Consider the following 11,022-nt stretch of genomic DNA (forward strand, 5'->3'; position numbering starts at 1 on the left):
TGCTCATATGGACTATTCTAAGCATAGTTGGATGTAAACTGCAGTGTTGAAACAGAAGCCAAAGCAAAATGCTCTTCTCAAGATCCATCTGCATTAACAGCAGTCAACTATATTGAGTACTAGCTACTAGTTCTGTAATAGTAAAAACTTGGGAGAACTTTTCCCCCTAATGTACCCCACATTAGGGGGAAAAGTTCTCCCAAGTTTTTACTATAACAGAACTACTTGGCCACCCCGGCCAAGTACCCAGTAGCATGTTGTATACTTCTTGACAAATGACAACTTCCAAAACCTAGTTGGTGCACTCTCACTCCTCTTCCCAAAATGCAATGGTGGTCTATTTCTTCCTAAAGCAGCAATGCCCTCAGCTATGACGACCATGCTGCCGCGTTGCAAAATTATAGGCCGGCCTACAACGAGCTGTGAAGAGTGCTTACTGCACAGCTGTGAGCCTCTGTGGAACCAGGATTCACAGCAGGGGCTAACAGGATGCAGCTGTGTTCAGGTGAAGAACTAATCTTTATACCTGCTCCGTGCCTCCAGCTGGAATGCCACTGCTTGCTGTAGGAGGTAGCAGCCACATCGGATTGGCAGTGGAGGGCTCACTCTGAAAGTGTATGTGCTCTGGCGGGGGGTGTGTGAGAGAGAGAGAGAGAGAGAGAGACACTGCCACTGAGCCTGAATTGTAGTGTACATGCTAACTGGGCAAAGAGGCACCTTTTACCGTGGTGATTCTCTTTATTTAGCAGGAGGAGAGTAACTGAACCCATCCACCCCCAGCACAGTACTTCCAGTGACTGTTGCTGGTGTGTGTCTTATGTTTCTTTAGAATGTGAGCCCTTTGGGGACAGGGAGCCATCTTATTTGTTTGTTATTTCTCTTTGTAAACCACCCTGAGCCATTTTTGGAAGGGCGGTATAGAAATCGTATTATTATTATGCTCCAACAACCAAGATGCTCCTGAAATGGAGACCGAGCACACAAGTTTGAAGAGTACAGACCAGCTAGCAAGTGCTTAATGCTGGCTAGAGGACAGTACTCAACCCTGCCAGCAGGCAGAGAGGTGGTGATCAGCATGGTGGTGGATCCAATGGCTGGGGCCATGGTGGTGGCGTGGCCTGGTCTGAGGCAGGCGACTCCAGCTTTGCTTGGAGCAGCACCCTTCCTTGGCCTGCCCCTGAAGACTTGGCTTACCATTTCTAGAAAGCTGTCAACCTCTGCTCTAGGGCAGTATAGGATACTGTTGGCTTTCCTGTGGATACAATAGGTCTACCAAGAAAACCACACGGCTCTGTGGTCACCCTCAACCCGGCGGCACAACCTTTCCTATGTCCACACAGCTACATGTGCCACTTGATACATCAGCTGAGGGCAATATTAATGCACAGAGAATGTACAGATCCAATCAAGGTATTTCCGTGGCAGAGAAAATTAGTTAAGAGCTTTCAGAAACACACAGCATGCTTCAAAGCCTCTTTCATCCCACTTTTCAATGAAGCAGAATTATTTGAAAATAAGTACTCACTAGCTGCTAGTGTACGTGAAAAACATTTGCTCCAAGGCTAGTTATGTCTTTCACAAAACAGTTGACATGATTGGAACACACGAGCCTAGAGTTCTTATGTCCTTAATGCTGCATGTACTTTAAAACCATTCATAAAAATCCAGTTATTAAAAATGCACAGAAGTCACATCCCCGTTTCAAGTGACTAATGTAAACCCTCATATCACCACCTGACAAAATCCATAGCGGCTTTAAATAGGCACAGCTGTTGTCTTGAAAGATACAAAAGAATTGAGACTTTTCCTTTGAAGAAGCTGAATTTTAAGTCTTTTCATGAGTCTATTTTTATGGCATCACTGCACACACTAGAAGTCCAAGATACTTGAATTTCACCATCAGGAAATTGTTCAGTCTTAGTAGTTTTTTAAATGCTACAGCATGGTCACAGCTTGAAGCCAGAGTGAATGGCCACAATGCCTGAAGCCAAGTTTTGATATTCCACCTTCAGAAAGTCTGCATCTTCAATCATTTCCTTGAATTCCTCCTGAAATGCAGCAATGGAAACATTGGTGTTAGGGATAAAGCTCATCTCTAGTGCTGGAGTCTGGTCTGAAGCATACGATGCAACCTTTCTGAAGTGACGCATCGGGTCTAGTAAGGCTAAGATATTCTGCCTGGGAACTCTATAGATACCACCTTGAATTATCTGATGGGGGGAAAGGAGGCTACCAATTAAAACAAAAAGTTCTGGTAAGAACTAATCTGCCTACTTTCCTTTCACTATAATTTCAACTGATCATTACACTCTTCAAATCCATGCACTTTTTGCTATCAAACACCAAATGCATTATGCAGGGTCTTCAAACACAGCATAGTTTGAAGATAGCAATGAGATGTCATGATAAACACGTTGTTGCAATGTCCTTGTGGCATTACATACAGCTGTACTAAGTTTGGTCCAAATTGGCCCAGGCATTGCAAAGTCGTCATGGGAACACACACAGCTCCCATCTTGACATGGGTACCAGAGTTCATTTATGGGATATCAAGGTTTAATGTCCTCTATAATCTTTACCTGTACACCAAATTAAGTGCAGATCAGTTAGGCAGTCCACAAGTTAGCCCACTTCCACCTCAAACATCTGTGTCCGCCTTCTTGAATTGGGGTGGATGCTGTCACAAAACACACTGTTGAGGTGTCCCTATGTGGTTCAACAACTGTACCAAATTTGGTCCAAATCGGTCCAGGCATTGCGAAGTTGTTAGGGACACACACAGCAAGGTGATCTCATAAGACTAAATTGACTCCTGAACACCTTGGTATCCCTCAGCCAGACTACACTAGATGTTTACACTAGATGTTTATTTTATTTTGCGGGGGGAAGGGGTGCAACCTATTTATTCCTATGCATTTCACCACATGTCCAATTAAATTCAATGGGACTCACTCCCAGGTAAGCATGCACAGGACTGCAGCCTCAATAAAGAGTACTTTCTCACCTGAGCAGGAAAGCGTCTGATGCTTTCTACAAGATATTGATAGGATTTCCAATCACCAGCAATAACCTCTCCCAACACAGGAATCACCTGGAAGCTGTAGAGATCGTAGAGACTGTGGAGGTAAAAACTGCAGGTGAATACAGATACCGCATCTGAGTTTTATTTCGATTAGATTTTCTCTTAACTGCCTTGTCTTTGGCCATTCGGATTCCTTCAGTTGTTTGAAGGGCTTGGTGTAGTTGATGGACCTTCAGTTTCATGGGATGACCCCTGGTTCTAGTGTTGTGAGAGAGGGAGAAATTTCTTCTCTGCCCACTTGCTCTACCTCATGCATAATTTTATCCACCTCAATCATGTCTCCCCTTAGTTGCCTCTTTTCTAAACTAAAGAGCCCCAGATGCTGTAGCTTTGCCTCATAAGGAAGGTACTCCAGGCCCCTGATCATCTTGGTTGCCCTCTTCTGCACCCTTCCCAGTTTGACAATGTCCTTCTTAAGATGCGGTGACCAGAGCTGTACGCAGTGCTCCAAATGTGGCAGCACCATAGATTTGTATAAGGGCATGACCATATTAGCATTCTCACAATATTGTGTAAAGATGCATTTGCTCAAGATGATGAAACATGAGATACGAGCCATAATCCAACCTGGATATCAGGCTGTTGTTGACATGACTGAATTCTAGACAGAGAAATCGTCCTCCTGGTTTCAGGACTCGATAGGCCTCTTGAAGTGCCTGGAACAAGACCGATATGAAATGAACACATGGTAGGCATATTCAGTGTTTTTCATTGTAAGGCCCGGGTTGGGGTGGGGGGGCAGTGGCAACCGCCATCCACCCTAAATGTGCTCCCTTGACTGATTGGGTCTGTGTGAAGCTTCAGCCAAAAGATGAATACTCTGCACAATTCCCCTGCTACCATGCAGAAACTGTGAGGAGGATGGTAATAATAACAAACAAACCCAACCCACCTTTTGTTAGCCACCCCATAATTTTTTTCAATGTGTTTCCCATATTTTCAAGGCCTAGATTCATCTCGACTTAACTATATAGGGTGTTGTCTAAAGCCAAGGTAGCCCAAAGACACAGTATACCCCTGAACACCAGCAGCTGGAGATATCTGGCTGGCCACTGTCTGTGAAACTGAATGATGGACTAGACAGACCTTTTCATCCAATCAAATATTTATTTTTATCTAAGAATATTTCTGTCGTGCCCCTCCAGTACAATACTGCTTGGGGCAGCATACACAAATGCAAATTATTTTCTTAGAGCAAAACTCTGCAAGTTTCAGCCCACAGGGACCAAGCTCACCTGGTCAATATGAGTGACATTCCGGATACCAAAAGCAATGGTGTAAACGTCAAAACTGTTGTCATTGAAAGGCAGCTCTTCAGCATTTCCAACCACCCAGGACAACCCTTTGAAACAACAGAAAAGCCGTTACTCAAAGTTACCCCAAAGTGCTCTCAAAAGGCAATCTTCTATGTCAAGGTTCTCCAACCATGGGTCCCCAGATGACAGGGACATTCAGTATTCCCTGGATTTCCTATATACTAGGAGCCATGTAACTGGAGGAGAACATCCCATCCACAACACAATGCACTTCAGGCAATTTAAGTCAAGACACAGAAAGGCCTTCTTAAGGAGGAGGTCACTCCCATGCGCAAGCCAAGACAGACAGATGGGGGTGAGCAGCTGTGATGCCGAAAGGAAATAACTCAAAAGAACCTATATTGCTGTCCATGCTAGCAAAAAAAAGGCGAAAGAGCCCTTTCCCCTGTAACAGTTCATGTGGGAGAAAATTGCTGGATAGAGGAATATAGGAAGCTGCCTTCTACTGAGTCAAACCCTTGGTCCATCTAGCTCAGTATGGCCTACACAGACTGGCAGCGGCTCCTCCCAGGTTGCAGGCAGGAGTCTCTCTCAGCCCTATCGTGGAGATGCTGCCAGGGAGGGAACTTGGGACCTTCTGCTCTTCCCAGAGCAGCTCCATCTCCCGAGGGGAATATCTTACAGTGCTCACAGATGTCTCCCATTCAAATGCAAAGCTGGGTGGATCCTACTTAGCAAAGGGGACAATTCAGGCTTGCTGAATTTGAGGAGAACTGGTCTTGTGGTAGCAAATATGACTTGTCCCTTGAGCTTGGGGAATGGGGTCGCTCTGGGAAGAGCAAAAGGTTCCCAACTCCCTCCCTGGCAGCATCTCCAAGACAGGGCTGAGAAAGATTCCTGCCTGCAACCTTGGAGAAGCTGCTGCCAGTCTGTGAAGACAATAATGTGCTAGACAGACCAATGGTCTGACTCAGTATATGGCAGCCCTTTATGATCCCTTAAAAATGAGTTACTGACCAGAGGCCCCTCCCCCCAACATGCTTTCCATGGTCTGACTCCCACTCTGAAGCAAGAGTCCTTTACCTTCCGAGTAGCCAAGCTGTTGAGATTTCTGCTTCCCGACTTTCAGCATCTCTTCGTTAATGTCACAGACGACTACGTGAGAGCCTCCCAGCGATTTGTGCTCTTCTTCTTGGTAAAGTTTGGTAATTTCCTGCCATGATAAATTCTGATGGGATCTCAGCTTCTGTCGGGCCCGATGTTCCCGCTGGGAATGAACATAATGGATGAAGCGAAAGGCGATATCACCTGCATTGATTTGGAGAGCAAGATTCACAATGTGCGATTGCCTCTGAAATTAAACCTTTTAAGATTTAAGCACGCAGCCAGGAGTTTGAACATTTATTCCAATTTAAGGCTGGCACCATGTTATGGTGGGTAGCATGGAGAAAAGTCACTCAGAATGCCATGGCTTCGCTCCTAGTGCGATGGCATATGCACCAGGCTACTGGTGGGTTTCCAGGCTTAACAGTGTTGGCACTGCACTCTCCCTGTTTGAGTGCCATCAACTATTAGGATGATCATCAAGAATTTTGCTCTATATGCCCTCTTCTGCAGTGGCGAGAACTACTGTGGAAAAGAGCAAGACACTGTTGAGTAATGACCCTGCTTGAGAAATGTGCGAGACCAATCTCTTTGGCCTTTGGTATTCTGAGTCTGTTTTATACATGCTGCTAAATAGCTGTATGTATTGGGCTGTCGAACCAGCTCTGCAATTTACTTGGAAGTAAGTCCCATTGAATCTAGTGGAACTTATTTCTCCTTAAAGATGCATAGGATTAAACTGGGAGGTTTGTTAACCATTTTAAATTGCAGTTTGAGGGTTTTAATGGTTATCAATTACGGAATGGAATTTTCCTTTTCCAAAAGGAGGAGATATGGGGTATAAATGTCTTAAATAGTGTTGACAGGAAAATAGAAACTACAGTTGGCAGCAAAGTTCTGAATTCTCCACTTTTAGCTGCCTTCCAAAACAGGGCTTATGACTGTTCTTTACAAGTACAGTTGGCTGGGAGAACAAAGAAGACTAACAAATGGAGTGTTGAAATACTTATTTCACCTTTTGTGAACAGTTCAGCAAGTAATTTAGAAATTTAAAACTGACAACCAGAGTCAATGTTCGCCTGGCTGAGTTGTTAACATAATACCTTAACATAAGTTGCTAGCTACAACTAGGCTCTGACATGAAGCACGTCAGGATTGATTTTAATCAAATCTGTGTTAAACACACTTTATCTATACATGGATGGGGTCTGAGATGCCAGCATTTCAGACTACCAGGAAGTTCCTACACAAAGAGATAGGTCTCAGATCTATCTTTGAGACAGAATTAAGTTTGTATCCTGAGGGTACGTCCTTCAAGAGAATGAACTTCCAACACCTCAGTGGAGGACTGAAGCAAAGTTAGCTTTCTCTGGTCACCTGGTTTTGCTGTGCTGTTTAGAAGCACATTTACAAATTCTTGGCCCTTGGCTCTCTTGGAAGAGAGCTGGTCTTGTGGTCGCAAGCATGATTTGTCCCCTTAGCTAAGCAGGGTCCGTCCTGTTTGCATATGAATAGGAGACTTGATGTGTGAGCACTGGAAGAGATTCCCCTTAAGGGATGGAGCTGCTCTGGGAAGAGCAGAAGGTTCCAAGTTCCCTCCCTGGCAGCATCTCCAAGATAAGTCTGAGAGAGACTCCTGCCTGCAACCTTGGAGAAGCCGCTGCCAGTCTGTGTAGACAATACTGAGCTAGATAGACCAATGGTCTGACTCAGTATATGGCATCTTCCTATATTTCTTCCCATGTTCCTAACTGGCTCCTCCATGGCAAAGATCAAACACTCCTGGATTAGGGAATGCCAGATCCATCCCAGCTCTTGGATTCTATGAACAGCTTGCGTTCCTCATTCTCTAAATTTAGTCTCCAAACTCGCTCCACTAGCCTAACATGGTTGGCTTATGCAACAGCATTCTCTCGCACCTGCTCCATGTACAGTCCAATAAACCAGCAAATGCAGTAAACATTCTTTCATGATTAATAATTGCACAGGCGATACATTGTTCAAGACATTAAATTTAGGGGAGTGGTTTTGCATGGTGTAGTAATTAGAGTGCTGGACTAGGACTGGAGAGACCCGAGTTCAACTCCCCATTCAGCCATGAGACTTGCTGGGTGATTCTGGGCCAGTCACTTCTCTCTCAGCCTAACCTACTTCACAGGGTTGTTGTGAGGAGAAACCTAAGTATGCAGCACACCGCTCTGGGCTCGTTGGAGGAAGAGCGGGATATAAAATGTAATAAATAAATACTATACTGATCTCAGAAAACCAATGACCATGAAAAAAATGCTGTCTTGATCCACACATGATTCAAAGCATAAAGCCACCTCAGAACAACGTGGGTCTTACCTGTCCCTCCCGCAACATCAAGCAACTGAGTTCCAGGGTAAGGGTTCATTTGACGCAGCAGGATATCCTTCCAGACACGATGGATCCCCAAGCTCATTGAATCATTCATTAGGTCATACTTCTTGGCCACATTTTTAAAAATCTGATAAACTGAAATGGATTGTAAAAAAAAAAAAAAGCAGGGGATGATGTTAGCTTTTCTCATCTGTACCACACTGATCACAAGCCACCTAATGGCACAGTGGGGAAATGACTTGACTAGCAAGCCAGAGGTTGCCAGTTTGAATCCACGCTGTGACGCTGGTGTTTCCCAGACTATGAGGAACACCTATATTGGGCAGCAGCGATATAGGAAGATGCTGAAAGGCATCATCTCATACTGCACCGGAGATGGCAATGGGAAACCCCTCCTGTATTCTACCAAAGGCAACCACGGGGCTCTGTGGTCGCCAGGAGTCGACTGCACTACTTTACTTTACCATGCTGATCTAGATCAGGGATTCTCAACGTTGGGTCCCCAGATGTTATTGGACTTCATCTCCCATAATCCCCAACCAAATGCCACTGGAGCTGGGGATTATGGGAGTTGAAATCCAACTAACTAACTATTCAACTGACCCCTGCTAACTGGGCAAAGAGGCACCTTTTACCGTGGTGATTCTCTTTATTTAGCAGGGGCAGAGTAACTGGCCCTATCCACCCCCAGCACAGTACTTCCAGTGACTGTTGCTGGTGTGTGTCTTATGTTTCTTTTTAGAATGTGAGCCCTTTGGGGACAGGGAGCCATCTTATTTGTTTGTTATCTCTCTTTGTAAACCGCCCTGAGCCATTTTTGGAAGGGCGGTATAGAAATTGAATTAATAAATAATTAATAATAACAACATCTGGGGACCCAATGTTGAGAATCCCTGGTCTAATACCCTTCCTTCTGCCATTTTGGATGGCAGATTTAAGAGAATACCACTCAGGAACCGGCAATGTCTTTGTGGTTCAGCTAATATCGAGTCCACCTCACACATTCTTTTATACTGTTTATATCAGGGATTCGCAACGTTGAGTCCTCAGAAGTTATTGGACTTCATTTCCCATAATCCACAGTCCCAGTGGCCTTTGGTTGGGAATTATGGGAGCTGGTCCAGATTGTATACAGCAATCTGAGGACCCAACATTGAGAATCTCTGGTTTATATTATAGGGACATTTGCATTGCCTGGATTGAACCACTTCTAAAAAAACATGCCAGGTCAATTGGAAGAGTATTACACTTCCTTCTTTCTTGCAGACCAGTATACAGCAATTAAAGCTGGGCTAGCAAGATTCTGTACTGCTGCATGTAAACTGATACGGAAGCAGTTGATTAATTGTAATTGAGACCTCTGTATGTATATGTTCTGAGGCTCTATTACTCAGTCCTGTTGTTTTGATTTGATTTTACTTTGTTTTTATTTTTTATTTTATCTTTTGATTGCTGGTCATTGACTATAATAATAAATTTCATTCATTCATTCACCTTCCTGCAGCTACCTTCACCGCATCTCTGAGATTTTGCCACTTTTAAGTGAGCCACTCAAAGTATATGGTGTGATTAAAATACAAAGAAAACTGATGTACATATATTTGTACCTATACAAACAACATAAATACCTTTACATAGAAAAGCAGAACTCAAAATTGCAAAGCACACACACAAGAGACAGTAGTTGCTCTGCATTCTATTCATTTGCTTATTATTAGATTTCTATACCATCTTTCATTTAAAAAAAAACAAAACTCAAGCTGGTTCTCTGTCACAGGATGTGGTGATGGCCCCTAGCCTGGATGGCTTTAAAAGGGACTTAGACAAAGCCATGGAAGACAGATCTACCAATGGCTCCTAGGCTGGAGGCCGTGGGCCACCTCCCGCCTCAGAGGCATGATGCCTCTCAATCCCAGTTGCAGGGGAGCAACAGCAGGAGAGAGGGCATGCCACCTTCCCTTGCCGGTGGGCTTCTCCAAAACATCTGGTGAGCTGCTGTGTGAAACAGGATGCTGGACTGGATGGGCTTCTCCTTGGGCCTGATCCAGCAGCACTGTAATTATATACAAAAAATGCAGCACCCTAGAAGACTCTTAAAATTGCATAATAAATATATTGAAGTGGACTATAACAATACAAACCCAACGAAGAGTTTTAAAAAACAAACAAACCACACACACACACACACACTCCCTCGGAGTAGAGAGAAAGGTTCTAGCCTTGCCTACCCCTTGAAGAGCTAGTTTTCTACCTGCAGAGAAGGGGGGGGCTGCTTTAAGCACAAAGAACATTAAGAAACGCCCCCTGCATCCCGAAGTGCTGCACACCCTCCCACTCCCAGAGGCCTCTAACATTAATTACGAAAGCGACTCTACTAATTGCAACTTTTTAAAAAAACAACAACTATTCTTAGCAAGTTATTCGCTCTCCTGGAGACATGGCTTCCACCGCCGCCCTCACCCTTCTCTCCTTTCTCCGCCTCCGACACGGTCTGGAACCCGAAGTGAGTCTCCCCACCATTGGCGGCGGCTGCAGGGCGCCTCGCCCCGCCGCACACGCCGCGACCAAGCCACAGGCGCAGCAGCCGCTGTCCCTGGTAAGCCCGCAGGGCCCGGCCCGGAAGAGCGGCCATGGGCGCCGCCATCTTGGCTAGCGTCGTAACGATGACTTCCTCGCCGTACGGCCGGAACTCGCCCCCCCCCCGAGGACGCTTTGCCCCGTAGTATCCCTTCCCTTTGCCCTATCCAGCAACGAGTGCTACACTGTAGGGTTTTCTGACAGGTGTAGCAGCACTTGGGCTTCGTTTGACAGTACTGAGCATGCTCAGATGCACCGGGCAGGGCTCCTCGAGGGGCAGGGTAAAGTGCTGCTAGTGTGTTATTCTCCCCTACCCCATCAGATTTCAGCACTTCCTCCACCTCTTTCCTGATAAACTTCCGTGTCGGTGCTCATGCGCAGTCTCCCTGTTTGTAACCACTAGCGCTCTCTTGCCCATGCATCTTTTTTTTTTTTTTTAAATGATGTTAGAGATAGTAAAAAACTTGGTTATCGAATTAAAAATTATACAACATTGTTAAAAATTACATGTTTACAAATAATGTATAAAATGTTGTGTCTTGGCCTTTTTGAGAAATGTAATGCATTTTTGTAAAAAAATGATTTTAGAGATTGTTAAAAATTACATATTTACAAATAATGCATAAAATGTTTTGTCTTGGC

General features: G+C 44.7%; 1 protein-coding gene across 3 annotated transcripts; it reads right to left on the reverse strand.

Annotated features, from left to right (window-relative positions):
* Positions 1-718: 718 nt before the first annotated feature.
* On the reverse strand, positions 719-10,713 carry COQ5 (coenzyme Q5, methyltransferase). 3 transcript variants are annotated; one of them, XM_053280475.1, is made up of 7 exons: positions 10,695-10,713; positions 7,789-7,938; positions 5,422-5,646; positions 4,318-4,424; positions 3,587-3,738; positions 3,005-3,116; positions 719-2,048 (listed from the first exon to the last, which is right to left on the reverse strand). In XM_053280475.1, exons 2-7 carry the CDS (start codon positions 7,895-7,897, stop codon positions 1,947-1,949), a joined length of 807 nt encoding a protein of 268 aa, XP_053136450.1. In that variant the 5' UTR covers positions 7,898-7,938; positions 10,695-10,713; the 3' UTR covers positions 719-1,946. The 3 variants fall into 3 exon arrangements, with proteins under 3 accessions (XP_053136450.1, XP_053136448.1, XP_053136449.1); XM_053280473.1 differs by lacking the exon at positions 10,695-10,713 and adding an exon at positions 10,264-10,664; XM_053280474.1 differs by lacking the exon at positions 10,695-10,713 and adding an exon at positions 10,264-10,648 and having other exon boundaries at positions 3,650-3,738.
* Positions 10,714-11,022: the final 309 nt, after the last annotated feature.

Source organism: Hemicordylus capensis, chromosome 15 (genome assembly GCF_027244095.1).
Source record: "Hemicordylus capensis ecotype Gifberg chromosome 15, rHemCap1.1.pri, whole genome shotgun sequence".
NCBI lineage: Eukaryota > Metazoa > Chordata > Lepidosauria > Squamata > Cordylidae > Hemicordylus > Hemicordylus capensis.